The 22,181-nt window shown below is 43.1% G+C and overlaps 1 protein-coding gene across 5 annotated transcripts in view; it reads right to left on the bottom strand.

Annotated features, from left to right (window-relative positions):
• SLC35F3 (solute carrier family 35 member F3) overlaps nt 1-22,181 on the bottom strand; it is a 277,816-nt gene that overhangs the window by 81,650 nt on the left and 173,985 nt on the right. For 4 of the 5 annotated variants that reach the window (XM_030556911.1, XM_030556913.1, XM_030556915.1 and 1 more), the window contains one exon: nt 453-777. In XM_030556911.1, coding sequence (XP_030412771.1) covers nt 453-777 — 325 coding nt within the window. Of the gene's footprint in view, nt 1-452; nt 778-11,332; nt 11,338-22,181 lie in introns of those variants that run through there. The other variant, XM_030556914.1, reaches the window with a different exon arrangement.

Below are 22,181 nucleotides of genomic sequence, written 5' to 3'. Positions count from 1 at the left end.
TGCCAACCCAATGTTATAGCATCCTTTGCAGGCAATCCATGGTGCCACAGAAGCATAGGTTTTGGAAGCAGCTGTTTTCCCATTTTACTATGAGGGAGAGATTGCAAGAAAGTCTGCTGTAAAGTAGAGGAATAACTCAATTTTTTTAAAGACTAAGATGGAAAACCCCAGAAAGGTAACAAAATAAAGTGCACACTTCAATCAAATGCCTTTAAAACAAGCACTGGAAATGAACCTGCAAGTGTTCTTTTGGAATAAATTCATAGAAGGAATAAAAAGCATACTCCACTTGCAAGCCTTCACTAGTGAATTCAGAACCCTCTTTAACAATGCCAAAAAGAAAAACATTCAATATTGATTTAACAAAGTGATCTGAATAAAATATCAACTCAAGGGGTACAGCAATATTCAAGTATTATGAAAGCAAAATTGAAAACACAAAGCTCTTTTACCTGTATCTCTGCTTCGGAGACTGTTTCTCAGCTGATTTGAAAACATGTCCAATATAATACAAAGGAAAAAATAAAAAGTTCCAGTTTGTTGCAAACCAGGTCAGAGTGAAGGGTGCATCGAATTTCTTAAAGGTCAATTTTGCTAGCTGGGTTGAACCTGACCAGGAGGAGCAGACACCCAGGACCACAGCCACTCCCCAGAAAAATTTCTTGAGTTGGGTCACTGAGCATTTCCAACAGCAACGATTTCCCCTTCCACTGACTTCCACCCCAGCCTGCATCTGTGCTTCTGCTGGGGCTGGAGATTCCCGGGAGTGCTCATCCCCTGAAGAGATGTAAACACAAGAATTAATAAAGAATTCTACACAGCATTCTACACAGCATTCTACTTTCCAAGAACCAAATCCTGGCCCCATTTGGAGTCAAAGGGAGTTTTACCATCTACTCCAATAAATAAGGATCTTGCCACAAATATGTAGTTCATTTCATATCACACTAAAGCACCTAACACATTTTGGGGACAATTGCAGTCTAAGGGCTGGTCCACACTGGGGGGGGGGAAATCGATCTTAGATACGCAACTTCAGCTACGTGAATAACTTAGCTGAAGTCGATTATCTAAGATCGGATTACTCACCCGTCCACACCGCGCAGGATCGATGTTCGCGGCTCTCCGTGTCGATCCGGAACTCCGTTGGGGTTGATGGAGTTCCGGAATCGATATAAGTGCGCTCGGGGATCGATATACCGCGTCTAGATTAGATGTGATATATCGATCCCCGAGCAATCGATTTTAACCCGCCGATACGGCGGGTAGTCTGGACGTGGCCTAATAATAATTATCATCTCTACAGTTAGAAGTAAGGGGGCAAAATGAAAAGTGAAATTACACCCTGTTCTGTAGTCATTACGTTAGAAGATTTACAAAAATAATACTGAACTCTGCTATGACATGCAAATGAATGAATGTTGTGCTGTTTAGCTTCATGAAAGATCAATGGGAATAACAGCAACACTCACAACCAATACTGTCTTGGGAGTCTTAGAACTGCATATTTTATGCAACATCGTGTTTCTTTTTAAAGAGGAGAGAGGAAACTTTATTTATTCTTTCAATTACACTGGCGTTACTCTGGAGTAACAGCAATGGGCTAGTGTTGTTGGTATGGTTGGAGCACTGCTGAACTCCCGTAATCCCTGGCTGGTGAAACAACCCTTTGGGGGGCTGTTACCAGTTGGTGAAACTCAGAGCAGCCCTTGGGATTCTCTAAATTGCACTAGGGACTAGGCCACCTTAGCCTGCACCTCCTTGAGTCCTGTACCAACCAGGGTTCAGCCAGACCTGAGGAACATGCCCAGCGACTTCAAATTTACACCAATGTAACTGCAATCAAAATATGGCCCAGGGAAATCAATTTTCAAACATTGATATTTTAACAGAATGTGCAAAATCCATATTTGGCTGCTCGAATCTGCATATAGGCATGTAAACTGGGTAGTTGGGCACCTATGTGTCCATTTGAGTGATCAGTTATAGCATTGCAGTAGGCACATTACATGGCTAAATTTGAAAACTTGGCCACCATTTTATTCTTTGCCTGAAAGTAGCTGAATGACAGCCAGTATGTCTTCTCTATTACCAGCTGTGACACTGACAGATTGGTCAATTTGTGTGTGACCCATACCAACTTAACAGGAGGCACTGAAACGGTAAATAGGGCCATTCCTTGTAGGTAGTTCTCAAAGCCATGTTAAGTAGACTAGAATCTTTAATATGTTTGCTTGTATTGTTTGTTAGAGAATCAAAATGTGGATGTTGTAGGTTTGTGTTTACCTATATCTTGTTAGAAGTTAACAATGTAACCAGATTAGTTTGTAGATACTAATTCCCTTTCATGTCTTAATTGCATGTGAACGGGTCAATTAACCTTAAGATCAAAGACATAGGCTACTGTAGGAAATGATATTATTTACATTTGTCTTCAGCTTCATTGTCTATGCCATAATGAACTGCCTTTACAACTTGATTGGTTAACTGCCTTATGTTAATGAATACAATTAGTTACCTGTGTATGCATAGGAAACAGGAGATTAACTTCAAAGCAAAGAACCTGCTGTGGCAATTGCTGTCAAGAGACTTATCCAATGGCTTCAACTATAAAGGAAACATCGAGCCTGATCCTTTTTATTTCAGATCTGTTTAAACTTTGACAGGGAAAGTCTAAACCAGAAGACTGAGATCTCCAGGATTTCTTTGGATTTACCTTGGAATTCTCATGGAAGAATTTGAACAAACTCTGCACTTGGACTGTATCCTTTTAAATTGGTTCCAGAAAGACTTTTACAAATCAGCAGCCTCACCATCTCTGCTTTGAAACTAATCTAAGAACTTTACACACACTTGTATGTATTTTGATCTCTTAACCATATGCAAATCTTTCTTTTTTCTTTTATTACTACACCTTAGATTTACTTAATAAGGATTGGCTGTAAGGATGTATTTGGGTGAGATGTGAAATATTCATTGACCTAGTGGGCAATGGGTCTGGTCCCTTGGGACTGGTAGAACTTTAAATATGGTGAATAAGGCTTTCAATAACTCCTCACTATATTAGACTTGTCTGTCTGGATGGAAGTCAAAGGTTGGATTGCTTAAAGGGGACTGTAGTTTGGCTTCTTGGTAACCAGTGTGGTATTACAGAAGCTATATGGTTACTAGCTGGGTGAATCTAATTAATTATAGACTAAACTGCCAGTTCTGGGAATTGTCTGCCCTATTCCTTACAGTTTGCCCTGAGTAAACATTCTCAGTGTGGCCCCTCCAGGCACCATGTTCACACCAGCACATACTGTACTTTTACCTTCTGAACTAAAGGCCAGTCCTATATGCTGGTGAATGGCATTGATGGTCCTCAGCATATTTCAGGAAGTGCTCTGCTCCCTGAAGGACCAGTCCCCTAACAAGCTTTCAGATGGCTGTCTAAAGTCATTCAAGCACTGTTTAAGTCATTAATCATCTGCATGTGATGCTGCTATGCAGTGTTTTAAATTTAAAAGCTGATTTCTTTAAGGTATACTAGTCCATTCATTCTGAACACAGATGAAGTGCTAATTCGTGTTGAGGGGCTGGAACATAGAAAGCTTCAAATGCATTCACAGGTCATTTAATACACTGAAAAGTAGAAACCAAAAGTTTTCACATTGCTGCACTGCATCTGCGGGCTAGAATTAGCATCAAGAACAATAGTTCTGTATCACTATGAAATTTAAAGCCAGGTTATGGGACATCCACACATAATTTTTTTTTTTACTGAAGCGATTATGCAATCTGTATGTTGAACTGTTATATGTCTCTTTAGAGTTTTACACTGTGACTTGGGTGTTTACTGATATAAGCTAATACGTGTGTAAGCCAATACAAATGTAGACCAAAGGTATTCTCCAATAGTACACTCTGTGTTCCTACTTAACCCTAAAAAAAAGAATCAAGTACATGATATGAGGTAACTATATCATCTAATAAAACTATTTTGACACAGAAAAAAAGAAAAAAGAACTCCCTCCCTGCCCCCGATTAAGCACAATGGGGTGTTTTCAAAACTTTGTGCATCAGTTGCACATCTAGACATCAAAAAATGGGGCCACGCATAAATATACAGGAGCAAGGATATTTAAGTAGATATGCAGTTATATAAGATTTTTTTTAATGGGTTTAAAATGTTCACACAGAAGTAGGGAAAAGAGAGTGCTAATCTCTTAGTCATCTACTTTCAATTTTCAGTGGAAAACCCATGTGGGCAACTTCCCATGTAAATTTTCATGCACTAAAGGGTCAACTTATTATCCAAAGTTAATAAAACATTACGTTAAAAATACATTTAGATTACAGAATCAATCACTCAAAGTTAGGAAATGCCAGAAGTGAGACAGATAGACTTGTTTACTAAACCTTAATTCATGTCCCCTTGTGTGGATGCATTATTATACCTTTTTTAAATTACATGATCACATGTAATTAAAGCTTCCAGCCTCATTCAACACATAGACTGGACTGAATTCAGTGACCAAGACAGCTGTTCAATTTTTTTTCTTTTTAATCATTCAGTGTGTAATTCCCCACACTTATAAGCTGTACATAATATAACCCTTGCAATGAATAAGGAATTATTAATTTCCTCATAGTCTTCTTTATGGCATGTGTCACTGTAGCACTGAGTGATTCACAAATTTTAATGAATTTATCTTCATTACACCTCTTCCCCACTTTACTCTTATTCCTGATCTAAGGTCAGTAGCGTAGCTAGCGGGGTGCAGGGGAAGCAGTCGCTTCCCCTCAGCACATTTTCCAAAAGCAGCACCTGCAGGGCCGGTGCTGGGAGCAGCATAGCCAGAGGAGCCATGGGGGGGTGTGTGGGTGGCAGGTGCGGCCGGAGGAGCGAAGGGGCCAGCTCCTCAGCCATCGCGCCCCATGTTCAGCACGGCCCCAACATCACCACAGCCACCACTAGCAGGCCCCGGTCATGCTGCGGAATAGCACACAGCACCCCGGCCCCACGCGGTGTCCTCCCCATGGAGCCTCCGCCCCCCAGCCCGCCCCGGGCACATGTGGCGCGTCCTTTGACCCTGTCTCTTTTGTACCTCATGCCATATCACATGCATGAGAAATGGTCTCGCCCCCTCAGGCTTTTCAGCACTTAGATCTGCAATAGAATTATTTTCCCAAGTAGGTGAGGATGTGTGAGGTTTTTCCTCTGCTTTTCCTGAATTTGTATGTGCACACAGAGGGTCTGTCTGTACTGCAATCAGAGGTGTGGCTGCAGCACATGTAGATATACCAGAGCTAGCTTTGATATAGCCAGCTTGATAACAATAGCAGTGAAGCTCTGACAGCAGGGTCTAGCATTTGAGTACATACCCAGGGTCCTGGGAAAGGTTGTTCAGCCCACGCTGCCACTGCTATTGTTATTTGAGCGAGCTACATGAAAGCTAGCTCGGGTAATCTACACATGTTGCAGTCACACCTCTAATTGCAATGAAGATATTCCTTTAGGCCCAAATGCGGAGTGTCACTGTGGCTGTGTAAGATCCAAACAGAGCATAAACAATGTGCTATCTCTGCACTCATGGATTAGAAAGCAGAAAACAAGCACGGGGACCTTTATATATTGGGGATGTGGCCAGAATTCAAGCACAGTATAGATCCCCGACTCTGGTAAGGTGGCCAGGTGTCCAGTTTTCAACTGGAAAGTTCAGTCAAAAAGGGGACCTGACAGTAAAGTCTGGTTACTGCAGGTGGGACACTGGGTTATCACCTACGCCAGCCCCTGCTCAGCCATCTCCAACCTCTGTCAAGCAGCTGCAGATCCCAGCCCCGGCTCTGCAGGCAAGTCCCTCCCAATCTGGGGAGAGGAGAAAAGCAGAGAGCAACAGAGGCAGTGGGGAAGAGCATCAAATGGGAGGTGGAGCCTCAGGGGACGAGGTGGGATGGGAGGGGCCTTGGGGGAAGAGGGGGGGTGAGGGAGGTTCCGGCACTCTGGCTGGAATGTCCTTTTTTTAAACATTACAAGGTTGGCAACCCTATCCCTGACACCAAATTCCACATGGGAGCAGGAGAGAGGGGAATAGTGGGTAGTGCTTCTTCTCCAATACCTTGCAGTAGTTGCTGTAGCCAGGCACCAGAGATGGCTGAAGCTAGCTTTGAATGGAGGGGTAGTAGAGTGGCTGCTCTGCATGGGGAGCAAGGGGAGCTACTGAGACTCAGCTGGGCTCTAGACTGGGAAGAGGGACTGAGGCAGTTTGCATCTCTCTTGCTGGCTACCAGGGGTTGCTCCTCCCAGCCCTATCATCCCAGTTTCTAACTGCTCCCTGGCGGGATCCCGGGTGCTTGCAGTGGCCACTCCAGCCACTCCGGGTCCTGCTCTCATGCACTTGCATGCAGTTTACAGAGCACGCTGGTTCCCAGAGTGCATAGTGGAATGATGCCCAAGGGCATAAACATAGGTCAGCCCATGCAATAGTTCCATTGTGGGAGCACTAGATTCTACTGCCCCCGTCTGCGCCACCCTTGCCAGGGACCAAATATTGGGCTGAGAATTGTCTTCTCAGCCCTATTATTATTTTTATGCACACATTCCTGAGACAACCGCCCAATTAGATGTCTCATATGGAAATATCAGCATCTTTAAGATACATTCCATGGCAATTACAACCTGTAAAAGAGAGCAAAATTTTGCACTTTACATATAATTCATAGGCAAAATGAATCATCCATATGCACTTAAACCTATGTGTTAAATACACCAACAGAGGTGTTCACACTGCACAAATGCAGTGAAATACAATACTGTATGTATCACTTTACTTTGAAAATGATCTCACAGATCAGGGTTTGAATTTCTAAGGATGCTCATACCTTAGACCATCTAATTTGCATGCTGGATGAAGTAAAACTTATTCCTGTCAAAATGAGCTACATAATGTTGGAGAAAAAGTCCTGTGCCTCCCTTCAAAAAGCTTTTTCAAGCTTACCCTATTGTATAAGAGTTCTGCATGTAGTTTCTTTTAATTTGTCCTGTAAGAAAAACTGCACCATCCATCTTTGATTTCCTGTATTTATGGAGGGCTAGAATATGTCATACAGGTACAGTCATCAATTGGGAAAGTTGCATTGCCCTGGAGAGAGAGCCAGCGACATTGTCCCAGAATCAGATTGCCTCCTGAAGCTGCATAAGTGTACGGAAGTATACAAACTGCAATACCTTTTTAAAGTGTTCAGAGATCTCCTACATCTATCCTGGTGGGATCAGACAGTGTATTGGCTGGCATGTATGACAGATGGAGCTACAGCTTTGCTTACCTTCTCCCTTCCCTACCTCCCTAGATCAGTGGTATCCAAACTTTTCTGATCGCGCACCCCTATCAATAAATTTTTTTTAGCATGCACCCCCTGCTGTGCTATTTCTGCCTCCCCAAGCCAAAAAAAAAAAAAAAAAAAAAAGGTGCTCGGACTCCCGCCCGAACTGCCATGCACCCCAAAGAATCCTCCTGCGCACTCCACTTTGGAGACCACTGCCCTGGGGAAATGTCTCTGGAGTAGTCCCTTGAGTGGAGTGGAGTGCATTTCTGGCCAGTTTCTGTGCAAATGCACAAGAGGGAGGAGAGACTCCTTACTCCCTTTCCACCAGACCACATCAGCATACAGGTCAGTTAGAATCTAGCTCTGCCTCTGTATCATACCAACAAAGTGCCTTTTATATTTGCTAATGTAGTACACTAAAGACACTCTATTTTCTGATCTCGAGATTTCCAGCATTTATGCTCCCTTTGCTCCTTCCCAGCAGGCTGAAGTATACACTAGGGGCAGTCAATCATGACACCAGGACAAAGAAAAAGTACTTTTGTTTTTTTAAAGAAAACTTTCATTCAATCGTTTCTACTTTTTATCCTCATAAATTGTCATTCTCTCATCTTAGCCACTGCCCCTTATCATTCAGTGACAATGAAGGGAAGCAGCCTTCACAACCAAGGACAGTGCCTATGCCCAATAGTTGGGCCGCCCAGAGGATTCAGGGGGCCTGGGGTCTTCGGCAGCGGGTCCCAGGGCGGAAGGACCCCCCGGCTGCCGAAGACTTGGAGCATAAGAAGCTCTGGGGGCCTGGGCCCTGCGAGAGTTTACCGGGGCCGCCAGAGCGAATGAAGGACCCCGCTCCAGGCCTCCTGAAAAACTCTCGTGGGGGCCACTGCGGGGCCCAGGGCAAATTGCCCCCCTCTCCTTCCCCTCTGGGCGGCCCTGCCCAATAGTAGCTGTCCTTCTGCAATCTTCCCCAGAGACTAAGGCCATGTCTACACTACCACTTATGTCAGCAAAACTTATGTTGCCCAGGGTGTGAGGGAAAAAACAGCCTCTACCTCCCGCCGAGTGTTGTAAATTTTGCCAGCATAAGTGCACGTGTGCATAGTGCTATGCTGGCGAGACAGCTTCTCTCATCAGCACAGAGTGGCTACATGAGCGATCATACAATGGTACAGCTGCATCCATACAGCTGTGCCGGTGTAAGTTTGCTAGTGTAGACATGGCTTCAGGGTCTACACTACTCTGTCTGCACCTGCTCAGAAACTACTTGACGGCACAAATCTCTTGTGCACTGTTAGTAGTTAAAGACTTAACATGAACACTACAGGAACATCTTATAGCTAACCTGTGCGGTCTAATAAAGTGATACTGATAAAAACTAAGATCCTGATTCTGTCTGCTCTAACACCACCAGTGTAAATCAGGAGGAACACCACTGAAGTCACCGAAATAAAAAATGATATGAGATTAGACCCCATTTGTTCAATTTATCAATTATATTTATTCAATTATCTGTTAACCATTTTAACCACTGTTAATCTGCATCACTAATGGAGGATGGAGGTTAAACGTGTGTAGTATGCCTACTCCAGCCTTCTGGAATCATAAACTGTCCCTCGTGATCTGAGGACCTGAGTCAGGATGATACTGAAGCACACACCTAATGTGAGCAGTCTCACTGACTTCAGTGGGACTACTCTTGTACTTAAATTTAAGCACATGCTTAAACAGCTTCCTAAATTGGGGCCCAAATGAGGAGTTAAGCTTTTCTTAATTTTGAAAGAAAGATTCTGTTGCCCCTTTGACATTTATGGTTTTCTGTGATACCAACCATGATAAGGAATGTAGTCTCTTCTTCACAGGATGCGCTTTAGGAGCTCTTAAACCCTAGTAATATAAGTAACAATCATATAGTTTAAGCAGTATGGGGTAGTATACCTTTAAATAGCTTGTGACCCCTCTAGTCAAGAGCAGCATACTGTGTTCTCTGTTTGGAAAGCCACCAGAATCCAATCAGAGCATCAATATTATGTAGTTGGGTCTTGTCTGTTTAGTGAACATGGTTATTTGGGACGCAGCTGTGTATGATTTCTTCATATTGTAATTCTTGTGTGTAAACAACAAAAGACATCACAGTTAGAGCTGTGTGAAAATATTTTGGTTAATTTTGAACTTCTTCAACATTATGGATTTGAAATTAGACGCCGAACTCTAACCTTTTGAGTTTCAAGTACCGTCTAATGTGGCTGTTTTGCCAGATCCTCCTTTCCCACTACTATTTTCCCCAAAGTTCTTTTATGAAATGCCCAAACTATCAAAGAATAGTTTGAGTGACTTGTGATGCACAAACACCTTGAGGTTTGCTCATTTGTAATTGTTAGTGAGATCCTTTATCATGTGAAGAACTAATGTATTACATTTCATCAGTGAAATACTGATTAATATATCAATTTTTAAAAATAGCAAATTATTCCCTTATACAAAATAATAGCAAACTATTGTGTATTACATGAGATGAATTTCGAAATAGGAAATATTAGGTAAAAACAAACTTTCAATTGCATAAAATTAGCCTTAGACGTATTAAGTTTCCCTTTCTATTTTTACATATTCCCTCTTTCTCTATTAAACATTCAGAAAATATTTCCTGGAAAATATATATTCTAATTTGTTAGGGGAAATTGAGATGATAAATTATCCAGTCCAAACTGAAACAGCTTGGAAAGTTGTACTAAAAAGGGGCTGTTTAATTTATTCCCAGAGGCACCAGCTGCGTATTTTGCGTATGGGTAAGGACAGCCCTGTCAAGAGGGAAGTCATGCACGTCATAGCCAGAGAAAACATGTCTGTGATAGTCTGAAATTGAGATGTTTTTGTTTTTATTCCTTATTTTTATTCCCATTTTGAACTGAAGTTGAATTAGAACGCTCAAAAGGATCCGGCAGTCTTCACTGCAACTAAGAAAGAACCTTGGGGTGAAATCCTGGCCCCAGTGAAGTCAACTGGAGTTTTGACATTGTCTTTAATGGGTCCAGGATTTCACTCCTGGAGTGTGGAAGCAGAGCTTTCATAGAATAAAACTCCCATGACCAAAGACACAGTATTGGGTTCTGGAGCAAATATCTTGCGAGATCTGTACGGGATTTCAGTCTGCAGAAAGGTTTAGACATGTTTGATCTTAGTAATGAAAAAGAGATTGGATTCTCAGCAAGAAACTGTTATATTGATTAACCAATAGTTTGAGCACCACGTGAGCAAGTGAACGTCCTTCTCAAGGAATGGCTTCATCTCGGATAAAGTCTATCCGTACATCCAGGCATTTATACTGAGCTCACTGCAGGTGTAGGTGAGTTCATGCTGGAAGAGTAGACATGCAGATTACAGAATTAATCAAGGACATGAAAATCTTCAAAAATAGGGATAAACTTCTTTCTACAGTATCTGTCTGTCTTAGATATTTCTAAAATTCCTGTCTGCTTTATTAAACTTGAGACAGAAAATGTTGCTATGGGTGATTCCGTTTATTAAAAGATCCTACTCTTGATCCTACAGCCCACTAGTTTCTCACATGTTAAATTTTGACTTCATTTGATAGTGGCTAGTTATGAAGATAAAGGGCTGAATGGCAACTAAAACTGCTCACAACACTTTGTTTATCTGCTACAATTTAGAACAAGACATTTGGAGCAGCTGTTGTCTGTCAGCTGGTGGCCAGACACTTGAGGAACTTGACAAATTAGCACAGCCTATGTTGGCTGGACTCACTGAGCATGCGAGTCCCATGTGATATGGCAGCTAAGAAACCAGCAAGGACCCTTGTGATCTCTAGGCAGTGGCTTTACCAGAAGAAATAGAAAGAAGCTCCGCTCTGACAATCTCAGTAGTCATGCTGCTCGACTTGCCTTAGCAGGAAGTCACTCTGCATAGCAAAGAGCACATTTACCTGCAGGGATCCTAGTTTTTGTTTTTATCTCCAATTACTCTCTTGCGGTCCTTTCAAAAAAAAGAGAGAGAAAGAGAGAGAGACTTTTGTAGATGTTAGAAAGAAATGGCCTTCACTGGTGCAATTACACCCCACTGTTCCGCATTTGGTTCAGTCAACTGTGGAGGTCAAATTCATATGTTTTCAGTGCAAAAGACATTCCCTTCTTTGTTGAAAGTTGCACTGTGGAAGCTGAGATGACTATGGAAAAGGCACACGCTGGTGTTTTAAAATGGTATTAGGTTTGGCCTACACAGCTTTTATATTCTCTGTGGTTGAATTATCCAGCCCAGCCACATTAATTGCATATTCTTATTAAAATCTCATATGTGATGACTCACGGGATCGTGTTGGATAATCAGCTGAACATGATCTTTCAGTGAAACGCTGTGGCCAAAAGGGCTAATGCAATCCTTGGATGTATAAACAGGGGAATATTGAATAGGGAGGTTATATTACCTCTGTATTTGGCACTAGTGTGACCGCTGCTGGAATACTGTGTCCATTTCTGGTGTCCACAATTCAAGAAGGATGTTGCTAAATTGGAGAGGGTTCAGAGAAGATCGAGAAGAATGATTAAAGGATTAGAAAAGCTGCCTTTTACCGTAGACTCAAGGATCTCAATCTATTGAGCTTAACAAAGAGAAGGTTAAGAGGTGACTTGATAATTTGTAAATATCTACATGAGGAACAAATATTTAATAATGGGCTCCTCAATCTCTAGCAGAGAAAGGTACAACTTGATCCAATGGCTGGAAGCTAGACAAATTCAGGTCAGAAATAAGACATACATTTTTAACAGTGTGGGGAATTATTCACTGGAACAGTTTACCAAGGATCATGGTAGATTCACCATCACTGGCAATTTTTAAATCAAGACTAGATGTTTTTAAAAAGATGTGATCTAGGAATGATTTCAGGGAAGTTCTATGGTGATATAGAGCAGGTCAGACCAGATGATCACAGTGGTCCCTCCTGGCCTGGGAATCTATTAGTCTATCTCCTGAGTGTGTTATCTGACCAACAACATTAACATTAACAACGATTTACTTGCATTGCTCCAAGAAGGTACAAACTGTACCTTGCTGTATCAGCAAAAGATTCTGGGCCCAGTGGAGGAATTCATTTCTCATGTTGGACAGGCAAAGATTCCAGTAACATTTATGCCAAAGCAAGACAGATTTAAGTTCTACAGAAAGCTCCTCAAGAACCTAGCAACAGACATTGCATTGACACATTCCCTGGCTATTCTAGCAAGATCCTCTTTCTGGATAGGGCCACAAACTTTGGGGGCAGCGCTGGCTGCTGGAATGCCCTGCTGTGGAGGAGGCTGTGAGCAGCATAGGGTACCATAATCAATGCCATGTCCTTCCTATTGTCTTTAGCACTATGCCAGCATCTCTACCAGCAGAAGCCAAAGCTGATCCTGGAGTGACTCTGCTCCATTATCTGTAGGATATCTGCTTCTTGAGGAATATTACCCAGGGTCTGATCTGCCATCTGAGAATTTAAGAAGGAGATCGGATTCTGGGCTAAAGGATGCAGAGTGGTTCCTCTACCAGTACTTCAACTGAACAAAGGGAGCTGCTTTGGTATATTGCACTATATCCTCTGCTGAGCCCAACATACAATGTGAAAACACATCTGCTACATAATTTATGTGCTTTATCAGTACGAAACTGTAGGGTTTCTGCGCTAGTACCATATCAGGCCATTACAGCATTTATGAACTCTATCTTTTTTTTATCATTGACTTCCCTCTAAATGGAGGAATTTGAAGAACTTCCTTACTATGAAGAGTCCTGCCTAAAAATATTATTTTTTAAGCTCCCTAGAGGGGAAAGGTGGGGAGACAGCATTTGCTTCTGTAGAGAACTAATACAATGTAAACAGGAAGCATCAATAGTAGATATTGTGAACTGAAGTTTTGATTATACTATGTTCAGAGTTCTAGTGGGAGATATTTTAAAATGAAATCAATTGACTAGCAATAATTTTTCTAGGCTGTTTTTTGGGAGTGAACACTTCATTTAATTCAAGATACCTAGAACAATGTTTTTTCAATCGGGGTACACATACTCCTGGCGGTATGCAGAGATCTTCCACAGGTATATCAACTCATCTAGATATTTGCCTAGTTTTATAACAAGCTACATAAAAAGCACTAGCGAAATCTGTACAAACTAAAATTTCATACAATGACTTCTTTATACTGATCTATATACTTTAAGCAGAAATGTAAATACAATATTTATATTCCAAATGATTTATAACTATATGGTAAAAATGAGAATGTAAACAATTTTTAGGTAATAACGTGCTGTGACATTTCTGTATTTTTATGTCTAATTTTGTAAGCAAGTAGTTTTTAAGTGAGCTGAGTCTTGGGGGTACACAAGACAAATCAGACTCCTAAAAGGGGTACAGTAGTCTGGAAAGGTTGAGAGCCACTGGCCTAGAAGATACCCAAAATGAATCAGGATGTGATTGGGTGAAATTTAATAGCCTGTGATAGATAGGAGGCCAGACTAGATGAGCTAATGGTCCTTTCTGGCCTTAAACTCTATAAATCTATTAATCTAAATTAAAACACTTTTTCTTCAAACTGCATATGTATTCACATACGCATTTGTCTTTAAAAGTGACAAAGCATGAAGAAATATTCAATAACTATTATCATTTGGCTTCACAATGCAATTAAGTTTCCATTTTAGCATTCCCCAACAGTGTACTAAGAGATTTCTGTGTATCTACCCACCCACAGCATAGAAATGGTCCCATTTACATTTTATTTACATGCTATTCATGGCAGATATATTATATGTAATTGGTCCTCACTAGACCTATAACTTAGGGTTTATTCCCTTAAGACCAATGAGGTAAGACAAAGTTTTAAAAAACAGTAAAACATGATCAAAATCGAATCTCCAAGGAGTGAGCTTACGACAACTAGAAAGAAGTTTGTTTTGAGTCTGTTTAAGGACTATGAAAGTGTTGTGTCGCTTGGGAAAGATGGCAGGTGCTGTGTAGCACAGAAACCGACAACACCACTGCAACAGGGTCTTGATCATCTGCCCAAAGATATTGTGGTATTAAGAGGGAACACTATGGGGAGATTGGTAGCCTCAGGCACTCTACCCATTCAGTTTCACTGCTAGGTCACTGGCTTGAATCCCGTCCCAGTTACTGAAAGTTGTTACCATCTGTCAGTGACATCTGTGAATGAGTTTGGCAGTTTTAGTTCTGATCACAAACACCACATCAGAGAAACCATTGAAGTTTCAAAATAGAGCCTTCTTCTTAGCAGGACGAAGAACTAAAGAAGACATGTTGCAAGTTATTCACTGTAGACCCAATCATGCATTCCTTGTGAAGTCAGTGGAAATTATGGATGCCCATGGAATTCAGGACTGGCTTCTATGCACATGATATATTCCCAGTTCTGAAAGCATAGACCACGACAAACAAAAAGAAACAGAGGCATCTACTATTGGCCCATCTGTTGCTATATGTTTTCCAAAGTATAGGAGCACAAGAAGAGTGTTTAAAGTGAGTGCAATGTATTTCTCTCTGTTTCATAGCTTAGCCTCTTTATGTCAAATGTTTGAAAGCTTTTAAAAATATTGACTCTGTGGCCGAGTTCTTATGAGGCCTAATCCAAAGCCCAATAAAGTCAATGGAAGTCTGGGAAAATCTTTGTATGAACTTTAGACCAGTCACATAGAGCATTGCCAGTTCTTCTACAGTATTTAGCCTCAAGTATATTTGTGCAATAGTTGAGGTAACTTCCTGAAAAAGGAAGTTTGTTATGAAAATCAAGACAGTCACTAAATTAAGGCTTGGCCCATGCACACTGTTATCAGTGGAAAGAGTCTTATTGCATCCCAAAGCATCCTTTCAAGAGAAAGGATGGTGTGTTGGCAGTAGGGGAATTTAGGTTTTATTCTTGTCCACGTGACAGACGTGCTGTTGTGAATTAGGCAAATTGGTTTTAATTTTGCAATACCTCGGTTGCCCCATCTGCAAAATGGGAATAAGAGTTACCTACCTCAAAGGGGTTTTGAAAAGATTAATGGTTTTAAGGTGCTTTGAAATCTTTAAATAACAGATGCTATGGAAGTATCATTATTACAGTGATTATCCTGTTTTCGCACTTGTGGTGAATTAATTTAACTTGAAAATGTATAACACATTAAAGTCCAAATTCTGGCCTTGGTTATGCTTGCAGAAATCCTGAATAATTCGAGTGATGCCAATGGAGTTACTCCAGATTTGCACAAGGCAGAATCTGACCCTAACTTCTAAATAGAGACAGGCATATGCAACAATTTATAGAAGAGAGATATAACTTGTGATGTGAGCAGCTTCTGAACATCACTAGCTGCATTTCCATAGCTTCAGCTAAGCTTTTGGCAAAAGTAAAACACTGTTTTCCTGTTAATTAACAAGAATGTAAAAGTCTGAATGATTTTAATAAATGTAATTAGAAAGACCTAAAAGAGGTATAATTATACAATATGGAAAGTGTGTGAGGGTGTGGTTGTGAGCATGTGTGACTGAGATGCTGCCATCCCTAACTGAGGTAAATAAAGGGCAAAATCCTCAGTGGATGTGAATCTGAGTAGCTTCATATATTTATACTTTTATGCACAATGCCTTTTAGTTAGTCCTTTTCCCTCTCTCCCCACATACACATATATCTGACAAAGTCCTGAAAAGTCCAAGGTTATATTATGTACTGCAAATATAATGATTCACAGCTAAGTTTTAGGATGCAATAAAATTGTCAAATGATTTAATAGATGAAAAAGTTTTAACTTTTCATATCTTTTTTGGGGGGGAAATTTCCAAAGGAAAGTTAAACTTTAGAGGAAAAGGGCTTGATTCTGAACTTCTTTACACTGATATAACGCCATTGACTTCACTGGAGTCCTAATTTACCTGACATGAGATGAACACCAGGTCAAAAATCTGACATAACCAGACAATTATCAGGGACAAAATAAACAGAGAAAACAATGGGCCAGAATAATTCCTGAATCTATGCTGACTTTTGCCAGTGGATAGCCTTGTGCACAACTAGAAGTGGCGGTTGCAGTAGCAGAAAGAAGATACCATTTCCCCTCTAGTATGGGCCCAGAGCTTGGAATTCGGTGGTAGCGGTCAAGGAGGGGCATGGCTAGGATAGCTGTAGGATGTACTGATAGTGATTTGGTGCATTCACTTTGCACAGAGAGGGTGTCCTGGAGCTTTTGGTGAAAGTCAAAGCTGCCCTTCTCTGGAAGACCCCAAGATGGAGGGTAGGAGAAAACACTAGCTATCCTTCCCTGGGGGTGAATACAGACCTCAGAGTAAAATGCACTTCCACGTATCTGTGGAGGTGAAGCTAACCCACTGGCTGGAGAGAAAAAGCATAGCTTTAAGATGGCCACTGCACTACAGAAATTGCCTATAAAAACAACAGAAATATGGACAAACATAAGCAATGGACATTGAGCCTATGCTTGGCAGGAGCTATACAAAAACAAACAGGTGCAGCATCAGATACAGGAAAAAGGAGTATGGCTACTGCCTCTTTGAATGATATGTATATCATGTGGTTGTCTTTCAAAGCGCTGGTACAGCAGGCTCGGTGCATAGTAATGATTCAATCTCTGGGATAATTTGAAAAGGCAGTCACGCTTCTGAAAGAGCACAAAGTCCTCATCTCCCTTTTAAAGCAAAGTAGCAACTGTACAGACAGAGAAGGAAGGAATGCTGAAAGGCATTACAGTAATGCATATCAATGAAAGGCTCCTCTTGGCTGACTGGCGAGAGGCACATTTCCTCAGGCTCCACCAGTTCCAATTCCTCCAAGTAGCTTTGGTGCTGGGCCAGAAAAGGGTAATCACTCCTGCTAGCTGAAGCGGGGACAAACTTTTTTGTGTGTTGCTATTTCAGAATCAGCCTTGATTCTACTACACAGCGTGTCAAACTTCAGGGCTTAGCCTGTGCTAAGCAGAGATCAGCGAGCAAAATGATGGTGTAGCACACCTTGGCTGGGTATCAAAGCTTGCCTGCAATATACTTCGGTTCATTTATGTCTAGAACTGTGTTCTGTCTTTTTCATTAGCACTGTAAGCCCCCAGTTTGCAAGAAAAGAGGTTCTGTGTCTCATGCATCTGACAAAGCGGATATTCACCCAGAAAAGCTCATGCTCCAAAACATCTGTTAGTCTAATAACAGGGGTCGGCAACCCATGGCACGCGTGCCAAAGATGGCATGCGAGCCGATTATTAATGGCATGCTGGAGCCCACCGGGACTCCAGTGTGCCATTAAAAATCCCACTGAAGCGGCAAACTGCAGGGTCTGCGCTGCCTGGCCAGAGCGTGGACAGAGCGCAGCAAGCCGCTGGCCCCTCTCCCGCCTTTCCTCCCTTCCCCTGGGGGCTGAGGCTGTGCGCTCCTGCGGGGCAAAGTTTGGCTCCGTGGGGAGGGAAAACCGCTCCCCGCTCATCTGGAGCAACGCCGCGGCGCGCACAGCGCTCTGAGGGGCAGGGCTGTGCATGCGGGCAGCAGCGGCAAAACTCTGGATGAGCGGAGAGCCTCATGGTAAGGGGTCCGGGTCCGGGACCGGAAGGGGGGGGAGTTGGATAAGGAGTGGGAGCAGTCAGGGGACAAGGACAGGGTGGGTTGTATGGGGGGGTGGTTAGGGGCGGGGGTCTCTGGAGGGGGCAGTCAGGGAGCAGCAGGGGTGCATGGGGCATGGGAGTCCTGGGGTCTGTTAGGGGGTGAGGGGTGGATAGGGGTCAGGGCAGTCAGGGGACAGGGAGCAAGGAGGGTCTGGGGGGGTGTCTCTGGAGGGGGTGGTCAGGGGACAAAGGGCTGTGGGGGGTTGGATGAGTCGGGAGTTCTGGGGGTGGGGGGGCTGTCAGGAACATAAGAACAGCCGTATCGGGTCAGACCAAAGGTCCATCTAGCCCACTATCTGTCAACCGACAGTGGCCAATGCCAGGTGCCTCAGAGGGAGTGAAGCTAACAGGCAATGATCAAGTGATCTTTCTCCTGCCATCCATCTCCATCCTCTGATGAACAAAGGCTAGGGACACCATTCTTTACCCTTCCTGGCTAATAGCCATTTATGGACTTAGCCACCATGAATTTATCCAGTTCCCTTTTTAAACGCTGTTATAGTCCCAGCCTTCACAACCTCCTCAGGTAAGGAGTTCCACAAGTTGACTGTGCGCTGCATGAAGAAGAACTTCCTTTTATTTGTTTTAAACCTACAGCCCATTAATTTCATTTAGTGATCCCTAGTTCTTGTATTATGGGAATAAGTAAATAACTTTTCCTTATCCACTTTCTCCATATCACTCATGATTTTATATACCTCTATCATATCCTCCCTTAGTCTCCTCTTTTCCAAGCTGAAGAGGCCTAGCCTCTTTAATCTTTCCTCGTATGGGACCCTCTCCAAATCCCTAATCATTTTAGTTGCCCTTTTCTTATCCTTTTCTAGTGCTAGACTATCTTTTTTGAGGTGAGGAGACCACATCTGTACACAGTATTTGAGATGTGGGCATATCATGGATTTATATAAGGGCAATAATATATTCTCTGTCTTATTCTCTATCCCCTTTTTAATGATTCCTAACATCCTGTTTGCTTTTTTGACCGCCTCTGCGCACTGCGTGGACATCATCAGAGAACTGTCCACGATGACTCCAAGATCTTTTTCCTGACTTCTTGTAGCTAAATTAGCCCCCATCATATTGTATGTATGGTTGGGGTTATTTTTTCCAGTATGCATTACTTTACATTTATTCACATTAAATTTCATTTGCCATTATGTTGCCCAATCACTTAGTTTTGTGAGATCTTTTTGAAGTTCTTCACTATCTGCTTTGGTCTTAACTATCTTGAGTAGTTTAGTATCATCTGCAAACTTTGCCACCTCACTGTTTACCCCTTTCTCCAGATCATTTATGAATAAATTGAATAGGATTGGTCCTAGGACTGACCCTTGGGGAACACCACTGGTTACCCCTCTCCATTCTGAGAATTTACCATTAGTTCCTACCCTTTGTTCCCTGTCTTTTAACCAGTTCTCAATCCATGAAAGGATCTTCCCTCTTATCCCATGACAGCTTAATTTACGTAAGAGCCTTTGGTGTGGGACCTTGTCAGAGGCTTTCTGGAAATCTAAGTACACTATGTCCACTGGATCCCCCTTGTCCACATGTTTGTTGATCCCTTCAAAGAACTCTAATAGATTAGTAAAACACAATTTCCCTTTACAGAAACCATGTTGACTATTGCTCAACAGTTTATGTTTTTCTATGTGTCTGACAATTTTATTCTTAACTATTGTTTCGACTAATTTGCCTGGTACCAACGTTAGACTTACCGGTCTGTAATTGGTGGGATCACCTGTAGAGCCCTTTTTAAATATTGGTGTTACATTAGCTAACTTCCAGTCATTGGGTACCGAAGCCAATTTAAAAGACAGGTTACAAACCTTAGTTAATAGTTCTGCAACTTCACATTTGAGTTCTTTCAGAACTCTTGAGTGAATGCCATCTGGTCCCCGTGACTTGTTAATGTTGAGTTTATCAAGTAATTCCAAAGCCTCCTCTAGTGACACTTCAATCTGTGACAGTTCCTCAGATTTGTCACCTATAAAAGCCAGCTCAGGTTTGGGAATCTCCCTAACATCCTCAGCCGTGAAGACTGAAGCAAAGAATCCATTTAGTTTCTCTGCAATGACTTTATCAACTTTAAGTGCTCGTTTTGTATTTCGATCATCAGGGAGGTAGGGGTGGAGAGGGGTTGGGGCAGGCAGAGAGCGGGGGAGAGTTGTATGGGTCCAGAGTTCTGGGGGTCTTGTCAGGGGGCAGGGAGCGGTTAGATAGGCATGGGAGTCCAGGGGGTTCTGTCTGCATGCGCGGGTGTGGATAAGGGTTGGAGCAGTCAGGAGACCGGTAGGGGGTAGGGTCCTAGGCGGGTAGTCAGAGGACAAGGGGCAGGGAGGCTTAGATAGGGGGTGTGGTCCCAGGAGGGGGTAGTCGGGAAAAGGAGCGTGCGGGGGGGTTGGGGTCCTGGGGGGGGTCACCCAGCCCTCTGCCCTGAGCCCTAACCCCCCTCCACACACACCCAGCTTTCTGCCCTGAGCCCTGCACCCCACACACACCCCAGGCCCCTGCCCTGAGCCCTGTACCACCCAGCCCTCTGACTCCTTTACCTCCCCGCCCATGACCCCAGCTCTGACTCTGGCACCCCCACACTTACCCAGCCCCCCTACCCTGACACCTGCACCCCCCACATGCCCCCAGCCCTCTGCCTTGACTCTTGCACCCTGCACATCCCCAGCCCCCCCACATCCCATGCATCCCGCAGATCCCCAACCCCACCCTGAGCACCAAACGGGAGCTCCTGCACCCCCACTCACATTCCCACCTGCACCCCTCACACCAAATGGGAGCTGACCAGGTAAGCGCCCCCACACCCAAACCTCCTGCCCCAACCCTGAGCCCCCTCCCTCATTCTAGCTCCTGGCCAGACCCTCCACCCCCAGCCCTGTGCTTGGCCCACTCCCACCCTCAGCTCAGTGCAGAGAGAGGAAGAGAATGGGCCAGAACCAGGGAGAAGGTAAGGACCCAGTGTATGTGGGGAGGGCTGGGACCCCAGACTGGCAGTGGGCTGAGCAGGTCTGGCAGCCGGGATGACAGCTGGCAGGAGCCAGTGGATGGGACCCCTGAGTGGCAGTGGGCTGAGCCGCTCAGCCCACTGTTGGTCTGGGGTCCCGGCTGCTGGCCCTGCACAGCCCGCTGCCGGTCTGGGGTTCTGGCTGCCAGACCCTTCCCAGCTGGGGTCCTGGTCGCAGGCCCCATTCAGCCCACTGCTGGCCTAGGTGAACAGAACCCCAGACCAGCAGCGGGCTGAGCAGGCCAGCGGCGTAAGATCAACATTTTAATTTCATTTAATTTCAATTTAATTTCAATCTTAAACATTTTGAAAACCTTGTTTATTTTACAATACAACACTAGTTTAGTTATATAACATAGACTTGTAGAGAGAGACCTTCTAAAAAACATTAAAATGTATGACCGGCATGCAAAACCTTAAATTAGAGTGAATAAATGAAGACTCGGCACACCACTTCTGAAAGGCTGCCGACCCCTGGTCTATAAGGTGCCACAGGATTCTTTGCTGCTGTGTCATTGGTAACCATTCCAAGAACTGGCCTGTTGATTAACTTGGTAAGAGAAAGTCTCACACAGAGTTGGTCTATCTCATAAAAAAGACATAAATGGCAAGAGTAACTCCAGCTGTTTCCATAAATCTCTGGGCCTGAATCATTTAAGTACCGTATTTTAAATTTTGCCATTCCATTACTTCAATGGAAGCAGAATCAGGCACATAGAAACTAAAGTTGGAAAAAGCCAACTAGGTCAGGTAAGTTCTTGGCAGCTGGTAATATGGTCTCTGAAAGTTGGTACACAGAGCTGACAGGGATAGGCTTGAAAGGATTCAATTTACAGCTCAAGGAAAGAACAATCAGACTAAAAACTCTTCCATCAAGAACTGGCTGGGAGATTAGCTACACACTGTCCCCAGGAGGATTACTGCCTGGGAAACAGAGCAACATGTATTCTGAATAAATAGAACCACCAGCCTTAATGTTGTGTGGTTTTGATTTTTCTTTTTCACCTTCCATTTATTTATTCCTTTTTTGTTCTCTCACCCCATTTCTTCATTTCCTCCTCTTTCTCTCCATCTATATTCTACCATTTTCTCTCCTCTTCCTCTCTATTTTTCACTTTCAGTACTTTTCTTCTTATTCTGCTTTTCCTCCCCAGTTTACTGGAGCCCCTCATTTTTATTTCTCCTCCCAGAAGCCCTCTGTCTTTTTCCT

The sequence above is a fragment of the Gopherus evgoodei genome, chromosome 3 (genome assembly GCF_007399415.2).
Source record: "Gopherus evgoodei ecotype Sinaloan lineage chromosome 3, rGopEvg1_v1.p, whole genome shotgun sequence".
NCBI classification, from domain to species: domain Eukaryota; kingdom Metazoa; phylum Chordata; order Testudines; family Testudinidae; genus Gopherus; species Gopherus evgoodei.
The sequence above is the reverse complement of the archived record's forward strand: the minus strand, read 5'-3'. Positions and strand labels throughout refer to the sequence as shown.